This window comes from Myotis nattereri (genome assembly GCF_964212035.1).
Source record: "Myotis nattereri genome assembly, chromosome: 10".
NCBI lineage: Eukaryota > Metazoa > Chordata > Mammalia > Chiroptera > Vespertilionidae > Myotis > Myotis nattereri.
The window spans coordinates 23,294,008-23,318,647 of record NC_138085.1 but is presented as its reverse complement, the minus strand read 5'-3'; the positions used below and the strand labels follow the sequence as shown (position 1 = coordinate 23,318,647).

Here is a 24,640-nt window from a genome sequence, read left to right as displayed (position 1 = left end):
CAGCTGCGAGCACCCCGAGTCCTTACATGCGTTTATCGATCATCTTGCAGAGATTCAGGGTCTTGTCTGTAAGCTGTGCCCAACCGCGGTTCAGGACAATTTCAAAGATGGCCCGCATCAACCGGCCCGCCGACTGGAGAAAGACGAAGCATTCCCTCTGTCCCTACTCTGCAGTTTAACTGCCTCACTCTGATGCAATCAGCCCCACCAACTCAAAAACAAAGTCCCTCACCCTGACTGGTGTGGCCCATTGGCTGGGTGTCATCGGGTGTACTGAAGGTTATTGGTTCAATTCCTGTTCGCGGCACATGGCTCTATCCCCAGTAGGGGTAGTACAAGAGACAGCCTATTGATGTTTCATTCTACTATCTATGTTTTCCTCTTCCCTTTCTAAAAATCAATAAAAAAATCCAAAACCAACAAAGTCCCTCTGTAACTACTCTTTCCCCCTCTATACAGTAGGTGCTTGCTAAACGCAGACTAATTAGAAAAGGCAGCGTGAGCTCACCACACGTTTTAACCTAAAGCTCACTGTGATTTTAAAGCTTTGAGCCCTTTTAGCATTTAGGGCTCCAGCAAGAGTAAGATGCTAGTGACTTGCTCTCAGAAGTAAAGTTTAACAAAGAGTAGCTAATAAAGCTTTTCATCAATTCTGGGCAGTGGCCACAGAGGGAAGTCCTCTCTAGGGAAGCCGCTGCCGTGTGTGGCTCTCTATGGAGGCCTCACCACTCTCTCCTGAGGCCTTACCTTCCTGCACGCCCAAGAGCAGAGAGACAGAGCAGCTGTATCACACACGCGTGAACCAATGAGCCAGCCAGGGCAACCCCAGCAATCCCTCCCTCATGTGTTTAGCCCACGTTCTCCACAACGCACACAGCACGTGGGAGCGAACTGTTCAGCCCGCTCTCCCGGCGGTACAAGTCCGCCCTCACCTGTGTGACATACACCATGTCAGCCATCAGTGCAAAGCCCTCCAGTTTCAGCTGTGATATGAAGGCTTGGAGAAGCACGTTGATCTGAAAAAGCAAGGTCAGCCAGAAGGCAGCCAATTATTGGATAGTCCAAGGAAACAGATCACATTCTGCTCTGGGCATCCATGCCAGGTAAGATGTTCTACAGCTCTTGGCTTAGACATTAAGTAACTTGCTCCATATGAAAAGAGCGCGTGGGAAGTCTGCTGGGAGAACCAAGCAGGCTAGCCAAGCACAACCCCCATCTTTCAGGAAATTCTGAAACCACCTGAAACCCTCACGTAAGAAAGGTGCTGGGCTTACCTTCGCGCTGGGTTCCTCAATGCTCTCCTTTACGGGAATGGGCACCCTCTCCAGCAGCTTCTGCAGTTCCAGCTTCTCCTCCTGCCACGGGAAGGAAGCAGGTCAAGGGAAAGCCAGGTGGCAGAGGAGAGAACCCACGCAGTGATCGGGCGGGGAGTACCGGGTACCCGTCCCAACGTGCGTGGCCGCACCTCTCTCACAGTGATGTTCTTGAACTCTGAGGACAACGAGAAGACTCGGAAGAGCTCAATCTCGCTCAGAGTGGGCTTCAGCAGCTGGTTGTAGGTCTGCACTGTGTCGTTGGTGATGTAGTAGTGGCTGGCTATACGGCCCAGTTCTGTCACCTATGAAGGAGGAAGACGCAATCCAATGCTGAGCTGCAACCTCTCATTGCAAACAACAGGTGCCCACTGGGTGAACACATCACAATACAAGTCCCTAGCCCAAGCACATGAAGAAAGATGGCACAAAAATCTGCCCTTTAGTGAACTGATACCCACACAGAAAAGACAGATAAATTAGCCACCTCCACTCAAGTTACAGAAAAGAGGCGCTGACTGGCTTGACTGTACCACTTTAGGAGTTCCTAGGCTAGCACAGTGCATAGTGCAACCTCACCTGCTTCCTACTGTTCCAAGCAACGAGCATGAGCCAGTGCTCAAATTAAGAGTGGCCTGAACAGGTCTCCTGGGACAGTGACTTTTGCTGAGCCTCCACTTCTACCCCTCAGCCCTCACCTGGAAGTTGCCTGTCTTCTTATCATACTTGACCAGGTTGTTCTTATCCAGCATCAAGGCAGCAGTATGCACCAGGTCCAGCCGGCGCTGGTCCAGCAGGGGGTCTCCCTTGAGGTCGTCATGAGAGATGCCGTAGAGGGTTGGGGACCGGAGCATTCGGATATACAGGTAGGCATAGCCCAGCCAGTTCACTGCATCCTATGAGAGACAGCCGTGGGTCTCAGCATAGAGGACTGGTGTCCAAATGAAAAGCTCCCATGGATTGTTAGGAACTAACTCCCAACTACAAGAATGTTTATCTTATTACATGTCTTCTGAGGGTTTATAATATTTCATCATGAAAAGGAGGGTCCTTTCTAGTATCTTTTTTTTCCCTCTAATATCTTAAAACAAGTGAAAATGTCAGCCCACAGCACCACAGAGACCATCCACTCCTGGTGCCCTGGCCTCTCTGGAAAAGGCAAGAGGCACCAAGGGCAGCGCCCTCCCTACCTTTGCATTCTGGACGTTTCCCAGCACAATTTCCGCGTTGAGCATGTCAGGCAGCTTTGACACCATCTGGCTCTCAATAGGAAGCTGCTGGTTGAGGAGGGACAGGTAGTACTGAAGCTCCCCATGCGATGTGATGAGGATGCCTTCGCCCTTGGTGTCATACTGGGGTCTTCCGGCTCGTCCCAGCATCTAGGGCAGAGACAGCAAACCAAGAGGGCTGTGGCCACAGGGATGCTGGAAGGGATTCCAGGCTTCTCCTCACCTCCCATCTGCCGTATTTTCAGCATACTTGCATTCCATCTACAAGGTACTCTTCCCAACCCAGAATACACACAAAGGACCTGTACCTGCAGAATGTCCAGTGCTCCCAGCTCTGTCCAGCGCCCCTTCTCTGGACTATACACCTGGGTACCTTTGATGATGACTGTATGTGCGGGGAGATTCACACCCCAAGCCAGAGTTGCTGTGGAAACTAAGACCTACAGATGAAGCAAGGTAATAAGGAACACGGAGGTCAATACTGCCAACTTCTCGAGGCCCCAGAGCTTCCAGCAGGACTGAGGAGGGTCCCACCCTTGTCAGTGTGTGGCCGGAAAAAGAGGAAGGAGTCCTTGGCACCTCATCTAGTCAATACCCAACCTCTCAGGTTTCTAAAAAACCTAAGAGGCAGAAGTGCAGACCTACAGTAACTAACTTAGGGTTACCAGACAGTTAAATACTCAGGCTCCAAGACAGGGAGTGAACAAGGAAGGCCCCGCCAGAAACAACGAAAAACAGGTGCAAGTGTATGGCACAAACTTTGACATCTTGGGTCTCTGAAGTCTGTGCTTCAGCCACCCTCACCTGAATGTGTTTATCAGCAAAAAGGTCCTCTACGAGTGTCCTGTCCACTCTGGTCATGCCCGCATGATGAATAGCAAAGCCATAGGGCAGCAGATCCTTCAGCTCCAGGTTCTGAGGAACAGAGGAAAACAGGCGGTGAGAAGAGCCTCGCTGGGGGCCTCTCCCAAGGAGGAATACATCTCCTCCCACGATCCCCTTGCCTAACCTATACCACACAACCACATGCAGACAAGCAACGCAACACAGCAGCACCCGGGTGCAGCCCGGAGGGACTGTCTGGACACCTCGACTGAGCCGGTTCCAGGGAGGGAGGAGGAACCGGCCTGTCTCTCCTCACCTTGCACTGCTCTGCCTCCGTCCGAAGAACTTCTGTGGAGGCGGAGCCCTCTCTCAGAAACAGACCCAGAGTGTCCTTCTCCAGGCACATGTCCCGAATGGCCCTGGCCGTCTTCCCAGTCTCCTTCCGGGAGTGGACAAACACCAGCACCTAAGCAGAAACCAGGTTTGTCACAGTCAAGACACAGCTCACACAGCACCAGCAGCAAGACGCAGAGGCTGCAGCAGCATAAGCGAAGCCGCGGGCCTGAGGAGGAGCCACGGCAGGAATGTACTGGCTCAGAAGCCTCATCATGGCTGTAAGACCCTAAGAGAATGAACCACCCAGTCCAGTGAGAGTCCTGCGCTAGGAAACCTAACTAACTGCAAGCAACATCGTTAACAGCAAGTTTACACACAGTGAGAATGCACACTCAGGAATCTCAAGTAAGAATTTGTGTGCAGGCACCTGGGAAGATTCAAAGCCACTTGAAGCATGTGTCTGCAAAGTAACAGCTAAAATATTCATGACATGACAGGCACTACCCTTTATACAAACACGTTATAAATTCAATTTCTTTAACGGTCAAAATGACACAAGCACCATTTTGTAGGAAATACAGTCCTCCAAGTATTTAGTGCCAAGAAAAGATTTGCCTCTTCACTAAATTCATCTCGCCTAAATGCAATGCTTTTTATCAGACAAAAACAAATACATAACCTGTTACTCTTTCTTAGTTTTTAGTCTTCGTTAACATGCCTAAAGTCAGTTTGCAATTAAAAAATTACATCCTACTTTCTAGTAAAATGCTCCCTCCACTACTGACTTTCATCTTCATTTTTACTGTTACACTTTTAGTATAAGCCGCCCAGACCTGTTTCGGAAGGACCCTGGGTCATGCAGAGAGACAGACTGATTATCTGCACCTGGGGACTTCTTTTCTGGGAGATTTTAGACTACAAATTCAATTTCGTTAATGGCTCATAGCACGAGTCATATTACCTGTGTCATCTAAGTTATATCATCTTGGCACCAAACTATCTGAAAAGTTTGAGCACAGGTATTGATAGTTGGTAGTTTTGGAAAAAATTGAGCATTTCTTCCAGGTTGTCAAATTTATGTGCAAATGTGCCCAGAGTATTCCTTTATCTGCTTTCAATGGCAACAGCTTGTGTAATATCCCATTTCATTTCTGATATTGGTGATTTGTGTTATATCTTCTCTCTTTATCTTTGTCAACCTTGTCTAATTATCAGTAAATCCAGAATTTGAAAGAACAGAATTCAAAAAATGATAAGAAACCACACACAGACCTGATTTTTCCCCGCATGTTCCATGATCTTCTCGTAGACTATTTCATTCATGATCTGGAAACGCTTGATAGCCTTTTTCTCTGTGATGCCTACGTAGGTCTGTTCCAGAGGCACTGGGCGGAAGCTACAAGTTCAACAGTTAGACAAATGAGGCTTTGGGCACAAAATATTGAGAAAATAAATGGTCCTCTTCACTGCCCAGGAGCACCAGTCCTCTTTTTCAGGTTACACCACATCAAAATCCAAAGGCCCTTCCTAAACCTAATCCAACAGAGCTCCTTGGCAAAGGGAACACACAACAGGAATGTCACCTGGCTAAACTTCCCCCACCTCTTCTCATACCTATTGTCAAAGTAGAAGAGGCCCTTGGCAGGATCAACACGCAGAAATGTGGCCACGTCTTCGTAGTTGGGGAGGGTGGCGCTCAGCCCAATGAGTCTGACTTCCTCTTGGGTCATCTCAATGTTTCGGATGGCCCTGGCCACCAAAGCTTCCAAGACAGGACCTCTGTCATCATGGAGGAGGTGGATCTCATCCTGAGAAAGGAGAGAGAAATCGCCTCTAGGACTAGAGAAATGGAGCCCTTTCCTGAGAGCAGTCGCATTTTGTAGGCACACACCTAGTATGCCAAATACAGACAAGAAAGGGGATCTCAAGCTGGATAAAGCAGTGATGAGACAAAATCCACCATGAAACACCCCCAGAAATAACACACTCTCCCATGAGCTACTTTGCTACCGTTCAGTGAAACGATGCTTTACCGCAGGAAATCTGATACTTCAGGTAAAGTGGTTCCTAACTTCACTCAAAGGTGTATTTCTTTACTGCAAATGAAGCTTCTGATCAAACCACATTTATATCAAATAAGACTTCACCTCTGGTGAGATTTCACCCTCACCAAGAACAAAAGATACTGTGCATCCAATGGTGGATCACAGGGCAGGGCTGCTTAAATTTCGGGTTGGACACAAACCGGCAGGGGACCTTATTAAAATCGCACTGCATTTCAGGAACTGTGGGACAGGGCAGTTTTTTTTTTAATTTTTTTTATTTACTTCAGAGAGAAAGGGAGAGGGAAAGAGAGATAGAAACATCAATGACTAGCTGCCTCCTGAACACTCCCCACTGGGGATTGAGTCAGCAACCCGGGCACATAACCTTGACTGGAATCGAACACAGGACCCTTCAGTCCACAGGCCGGTGCTCTATCCACTGAGCCAAACCAGCTAGGGTGGGACTGTATTTCTATTAAGACTGAACAGCTGTCCTGACCGGTTTGGCTCAGTGGATAGAGCGTTGGCCTGTGGACTGAAGGGTCCCAGGTTCAATTCCGGTCAAGGGCATGTACCTTGGTTGCGGGCACATCCCCAGTAGGGGGTGTGCAGGAGGCAGCTGATCAATGTTTCTCTCTCATCGATGTCTCTAACCCTCTATCCCTCTCCCTTCCTCTCTGTAAGAAATCAATAAAAATATATTTTTTTTTTTAAAAAAAAAAAAAGATTGAACAGCAAGGCTCCAAAGCAGGAGTCGGCAAACTTTTCCTTAAAAGGCCAGATATTCAATACTTCGGCTTATGGGCCACAATCCATTACAAATATTCAATTCAATCATGGCAGCACAAAAGCAGCTGTAAACAGTAGCTAACCAATAGGTAAGGCTGTGTTCCAACAGACAAAAACCAGCAGCCAAAGCTTGCCGGCCCTCGTCTGGATCACTGAACATCACATGAGCTCTCCTTTCTGCTTTCCCAGACAACATAAACTACACTCACACTCAAGCATTGGTCCTGGGTGCTTCAGCTTCTATGGAACATAACATCCTGACTCATTCCCTCTGGAAATGGGCTATTTGCTTATAAAGTTCTTGGATGTTCTGGGAGGAAACAATTAGTTTTTCGTTTGCCTATTTACATCTCTCTCAGAATATTTCAGACATAAAAAAGATATAAAGAATAATATGGCAATCTCTGTGCACCTACTGGGAAATTCTCACTGAAGTGCAGACTGTCATTTAATGGTAAAAGCAATGCTGACAACAGGGGTCATTACAGAGGCCAGTGACTGGAGACAAGTTCCTGGACCAGACTAGTCTCTGCGCCCCAACAAGTGCCCCCTGCTTACCAGAATGATGAGCCGCACAAGCTGGGTGTAGGTACGCTCCCCACCCTTGCGGGTAATGATGTCCCACTTCTCAGGGGTGCAGACAATGATCTGAGTGGCACTGATCTCCTCCTTGCACAGCTGGTGGTCGCCAGTCAGTTCTGCAACAGTAATGCCGTATGTGGCCAGGCGCTGGTGGAGGAAAAGCACGTCAGGCAAGAATGCTTTCAGGGGGCCTTGGCACCAAACTGTCTAAGAAGTCTGAGCACAGGGCATTGGCAGGAGGTTCAACCCAACAGGGAAACAGCAGGTGAATTAGATCGACCTAAGAACAAATCCAAGTTTACACTTGGGCAAACGAAGCCAAGGCTCTCTGGGAGCTCCGCACACAAGGGGGAAATGGAAACGTGCAGATCACAGGGCCTGGTCTAGCAGCAGCAGGTCTTTATCAACCCCAGCCACATGAGGGCCACAGAGCTACTCCAACAGCGCCCAGGACTGGAGAAAACTGCTATGCAGAGGGTGACAGAAAGACGACACACCCTTGTAAAGGCCAGAACAGGTCAAGGACATTCTTGGTTCAGAAACACTCTGTACTTGGGTCAAGTACCACCTCTGAAGTGGAAACGCCATCTGAGGCACTGCAGAGACGCCCTGATACAGAAGTAGTGACGCACAGGGCCCCCTGCCCTGGGACGCTGCAGACAGCATCTTCTGGAGGAGCCCCACTCTTACCTTCCCAAAGCTGCCCACCATCTCCTGCACCAGGGAGCGCATCGGGGCGATGTAGATGATCTTGAAGTTGTCCACGTTGATAGTGCCGTCCGGGTTAATGTGCTTCCCGATCTCGCGGAGCATGCACATCAGGGCCACGTTGGTCTTCCCGGCGCCCTGAGACAGAGGCCAGGGATGAGGAGCCCGTTTACTAACTCCTGTGGACTTACCACCAAAACAGACTAGAGCACGTCCAAAAATTTTATTCAACCGTTTCACATCTCTCCAATCCAAGAATGAAGAAGTGGGGGTATAGGTGGAGATGAACCCTCTTGCCACCAAAAACAGACACCACATTCCACAAGAAAGCGGCAGCAGGCAGTACTTACAGTGGGGGCGCACAGTAGCAGGTTCTCGTCTGTCTCCAGGGCGGCCCGGTAGAGCTTACTCTGGATCCGGTTCAGCGTCTTGAAGCCCTCGAATCCAGCCTGGGCGTACTTGGGCAGCTTCTCCACCGGAAGCAGTTGCTGAAAGAAGGAAGATATTCTTACTGAACTGGCGGCACCTGAGCAGGCCGTGTTCTCGCGGGGTCTCCAGGACTACATCTCCGGGCAAGCTCCCTATGCACTCCCCACTGAAGGCTATACCAGAGGGGTCAGTATTGTCCCCTGGGCTCAAAATCAGAATGGAAAAGCTTCCACTTCCGGAATAAACTGTCTACGAGACAAGGCCACATGGGGTCAATGGGCTGAAATCCAAATGGGAAGGGAGGTGAGCTGAGGAGAAAACCGAGAGAAGCAAGGAACTCACTTCCTCGGAGCCGAAGGGCTTGGGCTTCAGAGCAGGCACGTGCACCTCTTCGTAGCCTTTGCGCTGGCGCCGGAAGGACCCATCCGGAAGCTGACAGCGTTTGTTGGCCATGAAGTGGCTCCCTTGGGTAAAAACCAGGTCCTCCAAGTCCAGAACCTGCCTCGGAGCCAATGCCTGACAGCAGGAAAAACAGAAATACAAAGTGAGGAGGCCGAGCAAATGAGCTTCCACCCGCCACAGCCTTGGAAAGGGCCGAACACCGACCTCCCCGCCCTGGTCCAGATCCATGGTTTCCAGATCAGTGTCCATGCGGGACTGCCGCACGCGCTCCCTCCGGGACCGCTCCTCCTGCAGTGAGGAAAGAGAAAAAGGTCGGTGATTCATGACCACTCCAGGTTCGTGTCCTTCTCAGTCCCTCCTTAGCTGAGCTTGACTCACGGGTGCTGACCAGCAAATCCCAAAACAGAAAGACAGCCCTTTATGTTCAGATACCTGCCCCGGGGGCCACCAGATGATGAAAGCAAGAAACGGCTTTAAAGCAGCAATGCACAATGCACAAACAGGAAAGGGCCTGCAGTGCTGGTCTCCCAACCACACCAATGTGAATTTGTTGGTTCTAATCTGTACCATTGACAAACCTCAAATCATTTAGATAAACACTTTACTGCTTCATCTTCCAGTTAGTACGCATTTAGCTTTATGCTGCAATCTTCTAACTGATGTCTCTTTTCCAAAGCAAACACTTTAGCTCCGGACTCAGACAGAAAAGCCAGCCCAGCCCTTACCCGGATCAGATCCTCCTTCTCGGTCTCGTGAAGTTGGTAGAGGAACTTAGATAACTCTGGATCAGCTTCCATCTTTCCCATGATCCTTTCCTTTTCAGCTTCACTCTGTGCACTGGCCAGCAAGGTGCAATATAAAACTGTCAACAGCAAAAGTAGAAGAGAAGGTGAGAGGCAGTGAATAAAATCAACCTTCAACCTTGGGGTAGAAGGGAAAATGAACGAAACACATGCTGAAGCTATGAAAACAATAGCCTCATGACACACATGCACACACGCTACAGAAGGGCCACTGTGACTCACTCATCATCCTGTGCTGCCGCAGCACTTTAATAAAATCGAAAGTATTGAAACCGAGCAGGAGCACCAGCTGGTTCTCACACTCCCGGTCATCACTGGCCGTCTGCAGAGAAGGAAACACCAGGATTAAAGGCACAGACATGTGCTCCACACACTGTCCATCCCCTAAGATACACTAAATGCAAAAATATGACCTTGGCCATACCTTTAAGATTTCCAACACTTCGTCTGCCTTCTTCTGCGATACAATGGCATCATCATAGAAGCGACTGAGCTGCCGCTGCAGCCAAAATGCATCAATGTCCCGAGGGTGCAAATCCTTCTTCTTAGAACTCATCAGTTCACCAGAGGCTACAAGCTGCACAAGTAACAGGCACTGAGCACCCACGACTGTCTGCCCCAACTTCTTTCTCATCATCCTGCAAAGCAGCTCTACTAGCCACCCACAGCCCACCCCTGGAAAGAGAGCTTTCCAGTAGAAAGAAATGTCTGCTATCCTGAATTTGGGAACACACCAAACTCATCAACATATCTCATCCATACATGCCCTTGTCAGGGAGGATGACTGACTAAAATCAAATAAGCAAACAAAGACACTAAATGTTTATTACGGCCCACACTATAAAAAAGGAGCTCAAGCCCTAACCGGTTTGGCTCAGTAGATAGAGCGTTGGCCTGCGGACTGAGGGGTCCCAGGTTCGATTCCGGTCAAGGGCATGTACCTTGGTTGCGAGCACATCCCCAGTGGGGGGGCGTGCAGAAGGCAGCTGATCGATCTCTCTCATCGATGTTTCTAACTCTCTATCCCTCTCCCTTCTCTGTAAAAAATCAATAAAATATATTTTTTTAAAAAAAGGAGCTCAAGCCCGGCTGGTGTGGCCCAGTGGTTGAGCATCGACCAGGAACCAAGAGGTCGCCTTCGATTCCTGCTCGGGGCACATGTCCAGGTTGCAGGCTCAATCCCTAGTAGGGGGAGTGTAGGAGGCAGCTGATAGATGTTTCTCTCTCATCAATGTTTCTATCTCTCTATCCCTCTCCCTTCCTCTCTCTAAAAAAACAAATCAATTAAATAAAAAGGGAGCTCAGTAACTGGTGTAACAGGACCTTGGTACGGGAAAGGACTGGCCTGCAGCAGTGGGCAAGGAAAGACTATACTCACATTAGCTGAGAGGGTGCAGCGCACCACAGCCTCATCCCCTTCCATGTCATCATCGGACGCCTCTTCTCGAACCTCCCCGTACACATCTTCATCGCCTTCCTGTGGAAAGAGCCGAAACCCAACCCATGATTTGGAGCTGATTTTGACATCACCACAGAACCTCTCCCGAGTCACTTAAGATAAGTTAGCACAACTGGGACCAGGTCCAGCCTTATCCAGAGTACATTTAATGGAATAACCTCAGTACACAAGTACTCTAAGTCCTTGTGGCATGGCTTCATAAGGTGCGTCTACTCTCTTTTCTGCTTTGTCCACAAAGGCAACCAACTGGACCCCAATCTCTCATAAACACACAATCAGTATATGTAAAAAAGAGCTAGCAGCTAGCAGGACGAGCTCTGCAGAAGCATGCTGGGACCCAGAAGTGCAGACCACACTTGGCTTGCTCATCAATCTTTACTCACACACTAGCTCACACTACACTCTGGACTCAGCACAGTATTATGTTTAAAGCAGGCACTTAATAATAAGTATATGTTAGGTGAGTGAGTTCTACAAGCAAAGCATTCTTTCAGGTCCTTGCTACTTAAACTCTGAAATTTTATTACTTGTACTGCAGGAAGAGGCTTAGCAGTCAACTATTTCACTCCATCACATCGATAGGTAGTGAAACTGAAGCAAAATGACCTGCCCAAGATACAGGACCAAAATTCAGACCTCCTGACTCCCAGCTTGGTGCTCTGACTCTTCTGTGCTGCCCCTTCTTCCCGTCCTAGGATATGATATTCCAAGGCCAGCATTTTCCCTTCATGAGCCAAATTCAACCACTGAGAATTTTAGGGCAACTTTGCAAAGATTTTGAAGAGCCCCCTTGTTTCTGTTTAATTACAGTCAAGCAAATATGATTAGGTCATAAACCTCAGTGGCTGCTGCAACCGTTACTTAAAACAACCATACAAAACATGCCCATGCTCTTGGGCAAATGTACATCTTTTGAAACTGGCAGTAGGACACAGCACTGACCAGTGGGACATTATCACAATAAGATTGAAATGTGGCAGCATACTCCTTCAGTATATCTTTCTTTTTGCTGATGCACTTAGTTTATTTTACATTACTGCATTGATTTATAAGTTTAATTTGCTTGATAAAACCTGAAGAGGATAATTTCAAAAAAGAAGAAGAAACTAGGTCCATTTGTTTTATGCTCACCTCCTCATCAGACTCAAACTGTACATTCACACCATAGGTCTCATCAATGTTGTCATCTGAAACAGGGAGGGATTAGAGAAACAGGTAATGAAATGAGGCACTACAGAGCACATTTTCTCCCCAAATACCTGACTTGCCTCTCCTCAGGACAGATCTCAGGTCTAAGGACTCACAGACACTTAAGGATCAACATAAGAGAGCCATCTGTACTGCCACCAATGAGGCCTCCTCTGACCAGCCAACCTTGGATGTGACCCTGCTCTGCTTGCTCAACCACTTGAGTTCCCCAGGCTCTGCCCAATTTCCCCCCATCCTATATAATAAAACCCTAATATGCAAATCAACCAAAAGGCAGAATGACCAGTCACTATGATGTGCACTGACCACCAGGGAGCAGACACACAACGCAGGAGCTGCCCCCTGGTGGTCAGTGCGCTCCCACAGGGGAAGTGCCGCTCAGCCAGAAGCCAAGCTCCTGGCAAGCCCAGCTGCAGTACTGGGAGCCTCTCCCTCCTCCACGGCAGGTGGACATCCCCCAAGGGGTCCCTGAATGTGAGAGTTCACCCCCACCCCGCCATCTCCCAGTGCACAAATGTCGTGCACCAGGCCTCTAGTGTTCTATACAATAAAAGGGTCCAGAGTAAGAAATGGGTTCTGTTGTAGGGATTCTGGTATCCATCAATCATAAATCCTCAAAAACACCAAACAGATTATGGGAACTGACACATCCAGGTGTTTTAATGACTGGAGCTAGGTCACATTTAGGGGTCATCAAGCAATCAGTTAATATGAGCAGGACATAAAAAGCTCGGTTACCCATATTCTGGATTTCCTTGTCTCCGCCATAGTCTGTGATCTTCTTGCCCAAGTTCACCAGCACATGGTATCTGGTATCATCCGTCTGCCCCAGCAACAGGTCAATCTCCTTTCTCCTTTCCTTGTCACGAAGCTTTTCATTTTTTAGGACAGCTAGAACTTCATCAGCTGCCCCACAAAGAATATCACGTGGCTGGTTGTAAAAAAAACAATAAAAACATTTAGAACAATGAGATGCTGCACACCACAGTCCAGCTTTAGGTGATAACCAGATGTGAAGAGTCACACCCCTTTAAAACCTGTATAGGAGATTCTGATCAGTTTCATTACCATTAATAAAAAATGCCACCGGTGCCCGCCAGTGTGGCTAAGTGGTTGAGCGTCAAACCATAAACAAAGAGGTCATGGTTCAATTCCCAGTCAGGGCACAGGCTCAGGTTGTGGGCTTGATCCCCAGTAGAGGGCGTGCAAGAGGCAGCCGATCTATTATTATCTCTCATCATTGATACTTAAATCTTTCTCCACCTTTCCCTTCCTCTCTGAAATCAATAAAAATATATTTAAATAAAAAATGCTAGTCACACAATTGAAGGAAACATAACCTTTTAAAAAGATTAGGTAGGTGGTCTTAGGAAGCAGGACACGACTTCCACTAGTGCCACATTTCTCCAGGCGGGCAGAGGCACTCTAGTCTTCCTCTAGCCCACCAAACTTTGGGTAATTCTGTCACCTCCTCTAGCACCCGCCTCACCAGAGCTTCTCTGAGACTCATGAAGGTCCTGAATCTCACCACACATACAGTGGGATTAAGAGCAGATTCTGGACACTGACTACCGGGCTCTCCTTGTGGCTCTGCAAATACAACCTTTGTGACCTGGGAAAATTATGTAACTATTCTTTGCCTCACAGCTCTCCTCTATAAAGCTGAAAACGAGTGTCAGCAGCACCTAATCATAGAGTTAACATAAGGACTGTAAGACAGAAGACATGCAAAGTGCTATCCCATATAAAGTCTCAACAAACTGGCACGGCCCACAGAGGGACGCCCACAGACAAGGTTCTACAGACAAGGCTCTTCTGGCTCCTACCAGCTGTGACTCCCTCCCTCTCCAAAACCATGACTTCACCCTCTGGCTGCCTCACCTGGTCCCCAAGGGCAGCCTGGATGAAGCTGAGCAGCACTTCGTAAGTCTCCCGAGTTTCTTTGGTTTTGGGCTTATAGATGATGCCCACCATCTCATCGATGCCCTCCGAGAGCAGAGTGTACCCCTTCATCTTGTTGATGTCGTGCCGGTCCTCGTCACGCTTTCTTCGCCTAACGGACACACAGTGTGATGGTGAGTAGGCAGAACCTTCCCTCCCAAAGGCAAGACTAAATCAGGCCCCACTCCTCTCCCTCAGCTCCATGGAACACAGGTAATATCTTAGAACATGAATCTGTACCTCAGTAAGTCATCCCCACTTGGCCTTAGTCACTTACAGGAGTTACTGGTGCAATCCAGTTTATGGCATTTGAGCATTATAAACATTAATTACTACAAATGTGGGAATTTCTGGTTATGTGTACAGATCAATGGCTGGATCCATGGCAGGTATGACAGCATACCTCTGACATGGTTAGAGTACACCCAGAATTCCAGGTGGAAGAGGAATACACACAGCATATGCATGCACTCAAAACAATGTATGCAAGGGAAGGCAGTTTCCTTGGATTTTAGAGGCCTGAAGCCTACTATATTAGGATTGGCTCCATATGCAGTTGTTTCACTTTTTACTTTTGATACCTTAAAGAGTGTTGGGCTTTCCCATGCACATACCCTTCTTGGCAGACCTTCATCAGACAATCCTAATGTGTGTTTTGAAAACTCACATAAACTTTCCTTGTGGTGGCGCTGCTGGAGCAATAGCACAGACAATATCCTACTCGTTTGATGTCGCTCATAGGCGAGTGCCATTAGGAACTATTCTTCCAGAATTTGAAAAGTACCTTACCATGCCGGAGACTATGAAATACGCCTATGGACACCATGGAACTGGAAAAGGATTATATCATGGTTTATCTCTGAACTATATTCGCTGCATTCCCTCTCAAGCAGGGGCTTTTACAACAACATATGAACTTATGAAGCAACTTTTTCACTTCAGCTGAAAAAAATTTTCTTTCCTTAATAAACTCTTAGAGGGAGAAATAAAATGTTACTTTAATTTTGGGGCAAACAAATTGAAAGGGGATATTTATCCTGTCACAGGAATCACTGATATTTCAGCACTTGAATTTTTATTAATCACAAATCAAAGTGGTTACTATACCTTCTGATGCCAAAAGTTACACCATAGAACATTGGAAAAAAATCCTAAACTGATGCTACCTAATCAATTAGGTCAGTGGTCGGCAAACTCATTAGTCAACAGAGCCAAATATCAACAGTACGACTGAAATTTCTTTTGAGAGCCAAACTTTTTAAACTTAAACTATATAGGTAGGTACATTGTTAATAACTTAATTAGGGTACTCCTAAGGCTTAGGAAGAGCCACATTCAAGGGGCCAAAGAGCCACATGTGGCTCGCGAGCCGCAGTTTGCCGACCACAGAATTAGGTTATTTGAAACCATTCAAAAGTGTTATTTGGACATAAAAGTAACTTAAAATGGGATTCAAGAAGTTGCCATTAGCTTTATCATGCTGTCCCAAGCTTTTCATTGTAATCATGACTTTCAAAGACTCTAATATTGATCATTATTATTGTAACAAACTTTGCAGGAGCATGACGAGAACTGAACTTTTAAGTTATATAAGCCATAGCTTAGAAGCCAGCATTGAAATAGTATTCTTACTATTTCTCTTCTTAAAATTCTGCTCCACTGCCCGCTGGTGTGGCTCAGTGGTCGAGCATCAAACTATGAACCAGGAGGTCACAGTTCGATTCCAGGTCAGGGCATATGCCCGGGTTAGGGGCTTCATCCCCAATAGGGGATGTGCAGGAGGCAGCTGATGGATGATTCTCTCTCATCACTGATGTTTCTATCTCTCTCTTTCTTCCTCTCTCTGAAATCAATTTTAAAAGGAATTCTGCTCCACTGAATAAAAGGACAAACACTTTTTCTCTTTTCAAGAAAATAAATGCTGTATTTAAAAAGCAGTCAAATAGAGGCTCATCAATAAATGAAGAATTTTCAGGTATTGGTCAAGTGTTATTCCCATATACACACAAAAAAAAGTTATTCCTAGTAAATAGTAAATACTGACTATCTGCTCTCAAAATAGATTAGCATTGTAGATTTGTTTTGTTAGATAATTTGGTGCATACTAGAAAATGTATTTAATTAGACCGTGAAACATCCATTAATAAAGATGGAAAGGTCAAAGACTGTTTCTAAAGTATTGTCATGATACATCAACCAGCACTTCCATGTAAAATAATTTTAGTGCAATATAAACTTAAGTAGAAATGTAAAAATGGTTTGAGTCGGCCAGGCCAGAGTGGCTCAGTTGGATGATCATAATCCTATGCACTGAGAAGTTGCCAGTTCGATTCCTGGTCAGGGCACATACCTAGGTTGCAGATTCGATCCGCAGATAGGGCATGTACAGAAGGCAACAGATCGGTGTTTCTCTCTCACATGGAGTCTGTCTGTCTGTCTATCTAAGCATGTACTCAAGTGAAGATTAAAAATAAGTAATGATTTGAATTGTTATCCTTAATATTAAAGTGGTTTAAAATGTAAGAATTTCATGTATTGTTTTTAGAGTACTTTTATGTTTTAGTATAAGCATGACAGAAATGGGAGAGGAACAGTTATGGTTTTATCCTCAGACATAGTGATTTGTATGAGCATAACCAATGGACACAGACAGTAGGGGGGTGAGGGCATGTGCTGGGGGGTGGGAGCAGCCAGGGAGAGGTAAATGGGGGAAAAGGGAGACTCATGTAATACTTCAAACAATAAACAATTTAAATTTTAAAAATAAATAAAATGTGTAAAATGAAAAAAAATAGTAATTTATAGAACTAATTTAATTTTTAAGACATTAGAAAACTAAGTTCAAAGTGTTATTTCTGCTTGGATTTTTATTTTTGCATAAAAGATTTCTTGTCACACCTTGGTAAAAATTAGATGAACTGGTTTCATTTTCAAAGTATTTATTTTAAAATAAATATGCATCTTTGTATGATTTGTAAGTGTACATGCAGGCAGAAATACATATGTTTCTAAAACTTTTTGTATATTTTCATTTCTGGATTGCTCTGTAGCAAATATTGTTATCAGATGTCTAAAATAAGTATCTCAGTTATGTTATCAATAAAAAGGACAGCAAGCCCGGCCAGTGAGGCTCAGTGGTTGAGCAATGAACCATGAACCAGGAGGTCACTGGTTTGATTCCTGGTCAGGGCACATGCCTGGGTTTCCAGCTCCATCCTTGATGGGGGACATGCTGGAGGCAGCCAACGATGTTTCTCTCTCATCAATGCTTCTATCTCTCCATACCTTCTCTAAAATAAAAACCTGTGTTTTTTTAAAAGGATGGCAAACTGGTACTGGCAGAATTACAGGCATATAGATCAATGGAATAGGACAGAGACCCCAGAAATTGACCCAAGCCATTACACTCAATTAATATTTGACAAAGGAGGCAAAAACATACAATGGAGTCGACAGTCTCTTCAATTAGTATTGGGAAAATTGGACAGATACATGCAAAAAAAAGAAACTAGACCATCAATTTACACCATACAAAAGAATAAACTCATAAACTCAAAATGGATAAAAGGCTTAAATATAAGTCGGGAAACCATAAAAATTCTAGAAGAAACCACAGGCAGCAAAAATCTCAGACATCTCTCGTAGCAATATGTTTACAGATACACCTCCTAGGGCAGTGGTCGGCAAACCGCGGCTCGCGAGCCACATGCAGCTCTTTGGCCCCTTGAGTGTGGCTCTTCCACAAAATATCACATGCGGGTGCGCACGTACAATGCGAAGCTGACTTAAAACTTTAAGTAAAGTTTATTAAGTTAATTTTAGGGAACATTGTGGAGTGAAAGAAGATGTATTGTCGAGGATTGAGAAAGGTATGTTGAGATGGTTTGGACGTATAGAGAGGATGAACGAAAGGAGATAGACGAAACAAGTATACAAGACGAGTGTGGGTGGGAGAGTTGGAAGGGGTCAACCTCAGCGAACGTACCTCAATCAGATTGAGGACGTTTTTAGCAAAGGCCAGCTTAGGAGTACCCTAATTAAGTTAATAACAATGTACCTACTATATAGTTTAAGTTTAAAAAATTTGGCTCTCAAAAGAAATTTCAATCATTGTACTGTTGATATTTGGCTCTGTTGACTAATGAGTTTGCCGACCACTGTCCTAGGGCAAAGGAATCTTAGGAGAAGATAAATGAGACTATATCAAAGCAAAAAGCTTCTGCACAGCAAAAGAAACAATCAACAAAATGAAAAGGGAACCCACTGTATGGGAGAACATATTTAGCAATGATACATTTGATAAAGGGTTCATACCCAAAATATATAAGGAACTCATACAACTTAACAAAAGGAAGATAAACAATCCAATTTAAAAAATGGGCAAAGGACCTACTAAATAGACACTTCTTCAAAGTGGACACACAAACGGCCAAGACACACACGAAAAAATGGTCAAAGTCATTGATCATCAGAGAGATGCAAATTAAAATGACAATGAGGTATCACCTCACACCTGTCAGAATGGCTACCATCAACAAATCAACAAATGACAGGCGCTGGCGATCATGTGGAGAAAAGGGAGCCCTAATCCACTGCTGGTGGGAATGCAGGCTGGTGCAGCCATTATGGAAAACAGTATGGAGTTTCCTCAAAAAATTAAATATGGCCCTGACTAGTTTGGCTCAGTGGATACAGCCTCAGCCTACGAACTGAGGGATCCCGGATTCAATTCTGGTCAAGGGCATGCACCTTGGTTGCGGGCACATCCCCAGTGGGAGGTATGCAGGAGGCAGCTGATCGATGTTTCTCTCTCATCGATGTTTCAAACTCTCTATTCCTCTCCCTTCCTCTCTGTAAAAAAATCAATAAAATATATTTTTTTAAAAAATTAAATACGGAACTGCCATTTGATCCAGTGATCCCACTTCTAAGAATATATCCTAAGAAAACTGAAACACCAATCAGAAAGAATGTATGCATTCCTATGTTCACAGCAGCATAATTTACAATAGCTAAGATCTGGAAACAGCCCAAGTGCCCATCGGTAGATGAGTGGGTAAAAAAGCTGTGGTACATGGAATACTATGGAATACTATGCAGCTGTAAAAAAAAAGAAAAAGAAAAATCTCTTACCCTTTGAGACAGCATGGAGAGACCACGAGAGTATCATGCTAAGTGAAATCAGTCAGAGAAAGGCAAGTACTACATGATCGCACACACATATGTGGAATCTAATTAACAGAATAAACTGATGAATGGAGTGGATCCAGAGACATGGAAGAATGAAACAGAGTGCAGAATCTCAGAGGGAAGGCAGGGGCATGTGGGTGGGTGGGGGTAATCAACCAAAGACCTTGTATGCACAGATACATAACCCATGGACACAGACAATAGGGTGGTGAAGGCCTGGGGCAGGCTGGAGGGGGGTCAATGAGGGAAAATAAGGGACATATGTAATACTTTCAATAATGAAGATAATAAACAAACAAATAAATAAATAAAATTAGCAATGAACTGGGGTTGGGTATGTGGAGTTTAAAATTTCAAATGTGATGACTTCTCTATTTACTCCTGGGGGCATTTTATGGCACAATGATTGTAATTGATCTTTTCACTAAAAAAATGACCTTTATATCCTCTTATTGTGCTGAAACCTTTTATATAACTCAGAATGACTTAAAATATTGAAATATTTATACAGCATAGTAAAGCAGACTCTAGAAAAGTGATATGTTTCGATAGCTCCTATGTATGCACATTTACCTACATGTCTATATCTACATCTGAGTAGATTTAGAAAAGGGGTGGGGAATCTTTCTTCTGCCAAGGGCCATTTGGATATTTATAACATCATTCTCAGGACATACAAAATTATCAACTTAAAAATTAGCTTGCTATGTTTGGTAAAAACATTTAATTAACTCACCCCTACTGCCTTGGCAGGGCCAGACCAAATGATTTTGCAGGCCTTATATAGCCCCAGGGCCAGATGTTCCCCACCTCTGATTTAGAGAATCATGGGAAGAAGAAACAGATCAAAGGTAAAAATGTCCTATGAATTTTTTCGGCACTAAACAAATTAATTCTTTTCCTTTCTTAATGCATTTTGGATTCAGTACTGATGTGTACAGACTTCAACACTACAATCAAGGGTGCATTTGAAAAGTAATTTGTCCATATGTTCAAGAACTCTTGTTTGTAGGCTGCTGAAGACAACAGGGTTTTATTTTATTTTTTTATATATCCAAAGACCATAGAGTTTACTTGATGCATTAACTGATTTTAGAGATTTTTCTCATATATATACCTGATTAAAAAACTGTATAGAGATGAACTGTACTATACCAAATATAAACTAACTTTTTGAGTAGTTTTGGTAGCAAACCAAAGCTCAAGGATCACTCAGGGTTTTAGCTGGCTGGTGTTTGCATAGGGTGATTTACATCTGATAAGGTGCAAACACCTTTTTCCACTTAAATCACTTCTTAAAAATTACTTAAAAGGGCATAAGAAGGTGAATTCTGCCATCTTCCTTAAACTTCCTAAAAAAAGAAGAAGAAAAAAAGGACAGCAAATACTTTTTCAAATGTAATGGGATAAAAGTCTAAAAGTTGTTTTCCACTTCAGGGACACTTGTTATGGCCAAAGAACCTTCTAAATTCATGTTGTTTTACCTTCACTATGTTGTTTTAATGCCACTGATGTCTCATCCCATACCCAGCATTTCAGCAAAAATGCTGCTCAACTGCTCAAAGGAAGATGGTCTTTGCATCTGAAGAAAAATCATTCTCCCCTGGGTACTCACTTGGCTCTTCTTTCCTCCTGCATTTGTGGTTTGGTCCGCTGAGCCTTATCTCCCATCCGGGTGCCCTCCAGCTTCCCAACCAGGGATAGCACCTCTCCTGTGGGTTCATCCCGACGGGTCCGGTCAATGAGAGAACGGTCAGCTTGGAGGACAAGATTCGAGTTCTGAAACAGATCACAGTATTATCAAAGCTCTGATGTGAGCAGGGCCAATTCCTACATCACAAGGATAATAACAAAGAAAGTAAAAATCAGAGCGACTAAGCACTGATGACCACTAGTCGGAATAAAAAGATGTTTTCCTAGAGGAGAGCATCGTATAATACCACGTGAGCAAAGGGCAAGCAAATCAGTAGACCGATGCGGCTCCTACCGCGGCCCCCACCCCACCCCTGGGAAAGTGCTGGGCATGCTGGGGTGACATCTGGGAGGGGGCGGGTACCGCGCTCAGAGATCGGATCCGCCCCCATCCCCCCAAGCCCCCCGCTGCCCTCCCCCCCTCCCCCCACCCCCCACCCCCCCGCCTGCGGTCTTCCCAGACCAGTGGTTCTCAACCTTCCTAATGCCACGACCCTTTAATACAGCTCCTCATGTTGTGGTGACCCCAACCATAAAATTATTTTCGTTGCTACTTCATAAGTGTAATTTTGCTACTGTTATGAATCGTAAATAACTGATATGCAGGATGTATTGTCATTGTTACAAATTGAAGATAAAGCATAGTGATTAATCACAAAAACAATATGTAATTATATATGTGTTTTCCGATGGTCTTAGGCGACCCCTGTGAAAGGATCGTTCGACCCCCCCCCCCCAGGGGTCGCGACCCACAGGTTGAGAACCACTGTTAGGCCTTCAGGCCGAAACCGCCTCCCCGGCCCCCGCCTCCCCACTGGGCTCGGAGCCCGAGTCCTCCCGAGTCCTCCCGAGCCCCCACGCACCGCTTTGTACTCGTACTGCAGGCTCCGGGCGGTCACATCCGCCATGGCGGCGGCTGCTCTGGGGCTCGGCGACCCGCTCCCCTAAACCGCACGCCCCAGCGGCCAGGCGCTCAGGGCTCTCCTCCCGCCAGACCAACGCAGGGAAGACGCTCCGGAGGCAAAGAGACCTGAGTTCCCTTCCGCTTCCGGGTCGCGCGCCGGAAAGGCGTAAGGGCGTAAGGGCGTAAGGGCGTGTCTTTGGCGGATGCCTGGCGTTGTGGAGGGCGTATTCCCGGTTCCGGTAGCCGAACCCGAACTCTGAGTCCGACCTTCTCCTGCCACTTCGGACTCAGGATCAATTCTCTCCCCACCTCGAGCTCCGGCCTTCGACCCCCAAGACTCTTCACTTCAGGACAAACGCGGGCCTGCTTACCGGTCTGGCCCAAGCGCTTGCTCTCCGGCCGCTGACTGGGATTATGCCGGCAGAGAACGGCCCTTAGCCCCACTTCCGGCTGCAAGCTAAGAAGCCATCGAATGAATGAAGTGTGAGTGTGTGTAACTGCTGTCTTCCTTTGGGTTTCTCTTCTAAATTTAAGAACTGGAAGAAAACTCTGCCCCAACCCCACCTGCCCTACCTGAAGCCCTCGGCCAGCTGGGCCCTCAGTTCGCTCCCAAACGCTTGTCACATTCCACGGCAGGGCTCGGCACGGCTCTGCACGACCCTCGGGGCATCAACTCCTTAAAGACAATTAACTTAATCTCTTACCCAGTGGTTCTCAACCTTGGCTGCACATTAGAATCACCTGGGAATCTTTTTAAAATCCTGATTTCTGGGCCCCATCCTCCGGAAATTCTCTTTCTTTGTGACTCATGTTGTCGCCCCACCCCATAACAAAGAAACAGAATTTCCGGAGGGTGAGGCCCGGGAATCAGGATTTTAAAAAGATTCCCAGGCGATTCTAATGTGCAGCCAAGGTTGAGAACCACTGGCCTAGGACAGAGCCCCTGCCCTCCCACCCCCAACCAACAGTTCTCACCTGTGGAATGGCAACTAACAGCTGAATGGGTACCGCACTTAGAGCCTGTTTGCTTTTGAAAAATAAATGAAGTCATCCTCAATAGCAGTCTCCTGAGCCCAAATTGACCTGTGGGGGTATTTTGTTTGGCTCACTATTGGCTCCTTATTTTAAAATTCCAGTAACTCACTACCACCATGACAACCAAGAAGAGAGCGGGGGGGGGGGGGGGGGGGGGGGGGGGGGGGGGGGGGGGGGATGGGATACTTCACACAAAATCTGGATTTCCTGCATCTAGGGAGAAATCAACACTGGCCACATGAGACCCACCTTCCTACCTGGCATACCTTCCAGGGCTGATGAGCATTTGCCACTGCTCCTGTTTTCTCAGACCTGGCCCCTCACTCCTTGGTGTTACCTGCCTGGGCCCTGTAGCATCCAGTTTGCAGTCCTGACCAGATTTTTCCATCTCTAACTGGGCCTTCCAAAGGACAGTCATCCTTGTGGCAGCTCTGCCCCCAGTGGCTGTGTGACCTTGAGGTAGCTACCTGGTCTCTGGATGAGCTTCATTTTGTTATCCTTAAAATTGAGGCAATAGCCCTCACCGGTTTGGCTCAGTGGATAGGGCATCGGCCTGCGGACTGAAGAGTCCCAGGATCGATACTGGTCAAGGACATGTACCTTGGTTGCAGGCACATCCCCAGTGGGAGGTGTGCAGGAGGTGGCTGATCATGTTTCTCTCTCATCAATGTTTCTAACTCTCTATCTCTCTCCTTTCCTCTCTGTAAAAAATCAATATATTTTTTAAAAAATTGAGGCAATAGCCCTAGCTGGTTTGGCTCAGTGGATAGAGCATCCGCCTGCGGACTAAAGGGTCCCAGGTTCAATTCCAGTCAAGGGCACATGCCTGGGTTGCGGGCACATCCCCAGTAGAAGGCGTGCAGGAGGCAGCCAATCAATGATTCTCTCACCATTGATGTTTCTATCTCCTCCCTTCCCCTCTGAAATCAGTATATTTTTTAAAATTTCGAGGCGCCGAAACCGGTTTGGCTCAGTGGATAGAGCATCGGCTTGCGGACTGAAAGGTCCCGGGTTCGATTTCGGTCGGGGACATGTACCTGGGTTGCGGGCAAATCCCCAGTAGGAGATGTGCAGGAGGCAGCTGATCGATGTTTCTCTCTCATCGATGTTCCTAACTCTCTATCTCTCTCCCTTCCTCTCTGTAAAAAAATCAATAAAATGTATTTTTTTTAAAATAAAAAATAAATAAAATTTCGAGGCAATAAAACTCTCCTCACAGGACTGTTGTGATTACATGAGTTGGTACTGTGCTTAAAAGCACTAATGAAGTGCCTGACTCACGGTGCGAGTTCACTGAAGGCTATTGAAATCTGAGTCCTCAAGACTGACTTTTACTCCATGGTCATGCTGTGGCTCACCCACCTGACACAAACGGGTCTGAAAACTATTTCTGGGATTCTGCTCTGCATTTCTGTAGGAGTGGTGCTCATGTTCACAGTCGAGCCTGGGCCACAGGGAAAGCTGGAGCAAGGGAAAAAGGAAAATTCCCCGTCTTTCCTTTTCCTCTCTAACAGTTTCTACCACGTTTAATCCTCCATTTAGTAATTTAGATAGATTTGGCAATTTCCATAGGACATGAGTACTGGAAAGAGCTTTAGACATAGAGTAGTTCAGGTTCTCACTTGAGGAGGCTGCAGACAAGAGAGAATTATCCCACAGAAATATATGTACAGGAAGAAAAAAATGACAGCTATGCTTCCTCACTCTAGGGAAAGGGCAGTGTTTATGTCAGAAATGGCAGCTCTGTTG

General features: G+C 46.1%; 1 protein-coding gene and 1 pseudogene across 2 annotated transcripts in view; one reads left to right on the top strand and one right to left on the bottom strand.

Annotated features, from left to right (window-relative positions):
- SNRNP200 (small nuclear ribonucleoprotein U5 subunit 200) overlaps positions 1 to 21,993 on the bottom strand; it is a 33,405-nt gene extending 11,412 nt beyond the window's left edge. Inside the window, exons 1-25 of the mRNA XM_081101390.1 lie at positions 21,816 to 21,993; positions 20,876 to 21,039; positions 14,011 to 14,182; positions 12,868 to 13,060; positions 12,052 to 12,107; positions 10,840 to 10,938; positions 9,886 to 10,038; positions 9,684 to 9,783; positions 9,384 to 9,520; positions 8,863 to 8,946; positions 8,599 to 8,772; positions 8,178 to 8,315; positions 7,810 to 7,965; positions 7,096 to 7,266; positions 5,318 to 5,511; positions 4,976 to 5,099; positions 3,684 to 3,833; positions 3,347 to 3,457; positions 2,851 to 2,982; positions 2,504 to 2,692; positions 2,012 to 2,209; positions 1,466 to 1,618; positions 1,275 to 1,355; positions 933 to 1,016; positions 27 to 133 (exon numbers count right to left, since the gene is read on the bottom strand). Coding sequence (XP_080957516.1) covers positions 27 to 133; positions 933 to 1,016; positions 1,275 to 1,355; positions 1,466 to 1,618; positions 2,012 to 2,209; positions 2,504 to 2,692; positions 2,851 to 2,982; positions 3,347 to 3,457; positions 3,684 to 3,833; positions 4,976 to 5,099; positions 5,318 to 5,511; positions 7,096 to 7,266; positions 7,810 to 7,965; positions 8,178 to 8,315; positions 8,599 to 8,772; positions 8,863 to 8,946; positions 9,384 to 9,520; positions 9,684 to 9,783; positions 9,886 to 10,038; positions 10,840 to 10,938; positions 12,052 to 12,107; positions 12,868 to 13,060; positions 14,011 to 14,182; positions 20,876 to 21,039; positions 21,816 to 21,860 — 3,365 coding nt within the window. The 5' untranslated portion in view covers positions 21,861 to 21,993. The remainder of the gene's footprint in view (positions 1 to 26; positions 134 to 932; positions 1,017 to 1,274; positions 1,356 to 1,465; positions 1,619 to 2,011; positions 2,210 to 2,503; positions 2,693 to 2,850; positions 2,983 to 3,346; positions 3,458 to 3,683; positions 3,834 to 4,975; positions 5,100 to 5,317; positions 5,512 to 7,095; positions 7,267 to 7,809; positions 7,966 to 8,177; positions 8,316 to 8,598; positions 8,773 to 8,862; positions 8,947 to 9,383; positions 9,521 to 9,683; positions 9,784 to 9,885; positions 10,039 to 10,839; positions 10,939 to 12,051; positions 12,108 to 12,867; positions 13,061 to 14,010; positions 14,183 to 20,875; positions 21,040 to 21,815) is intronic.
- LOC308526345 (solute carrier family 25 member 16-like) lies at positions 14,364 to 15,016 on the top strand (annotated as a pseudogene). Its single transcript has one exon. The product of its transcript is annotated as a solute carrier family 25 member 16-like (transcript).
- Positions 21,994 to 24,640: the final 2,647 nt, after the last annotated feature.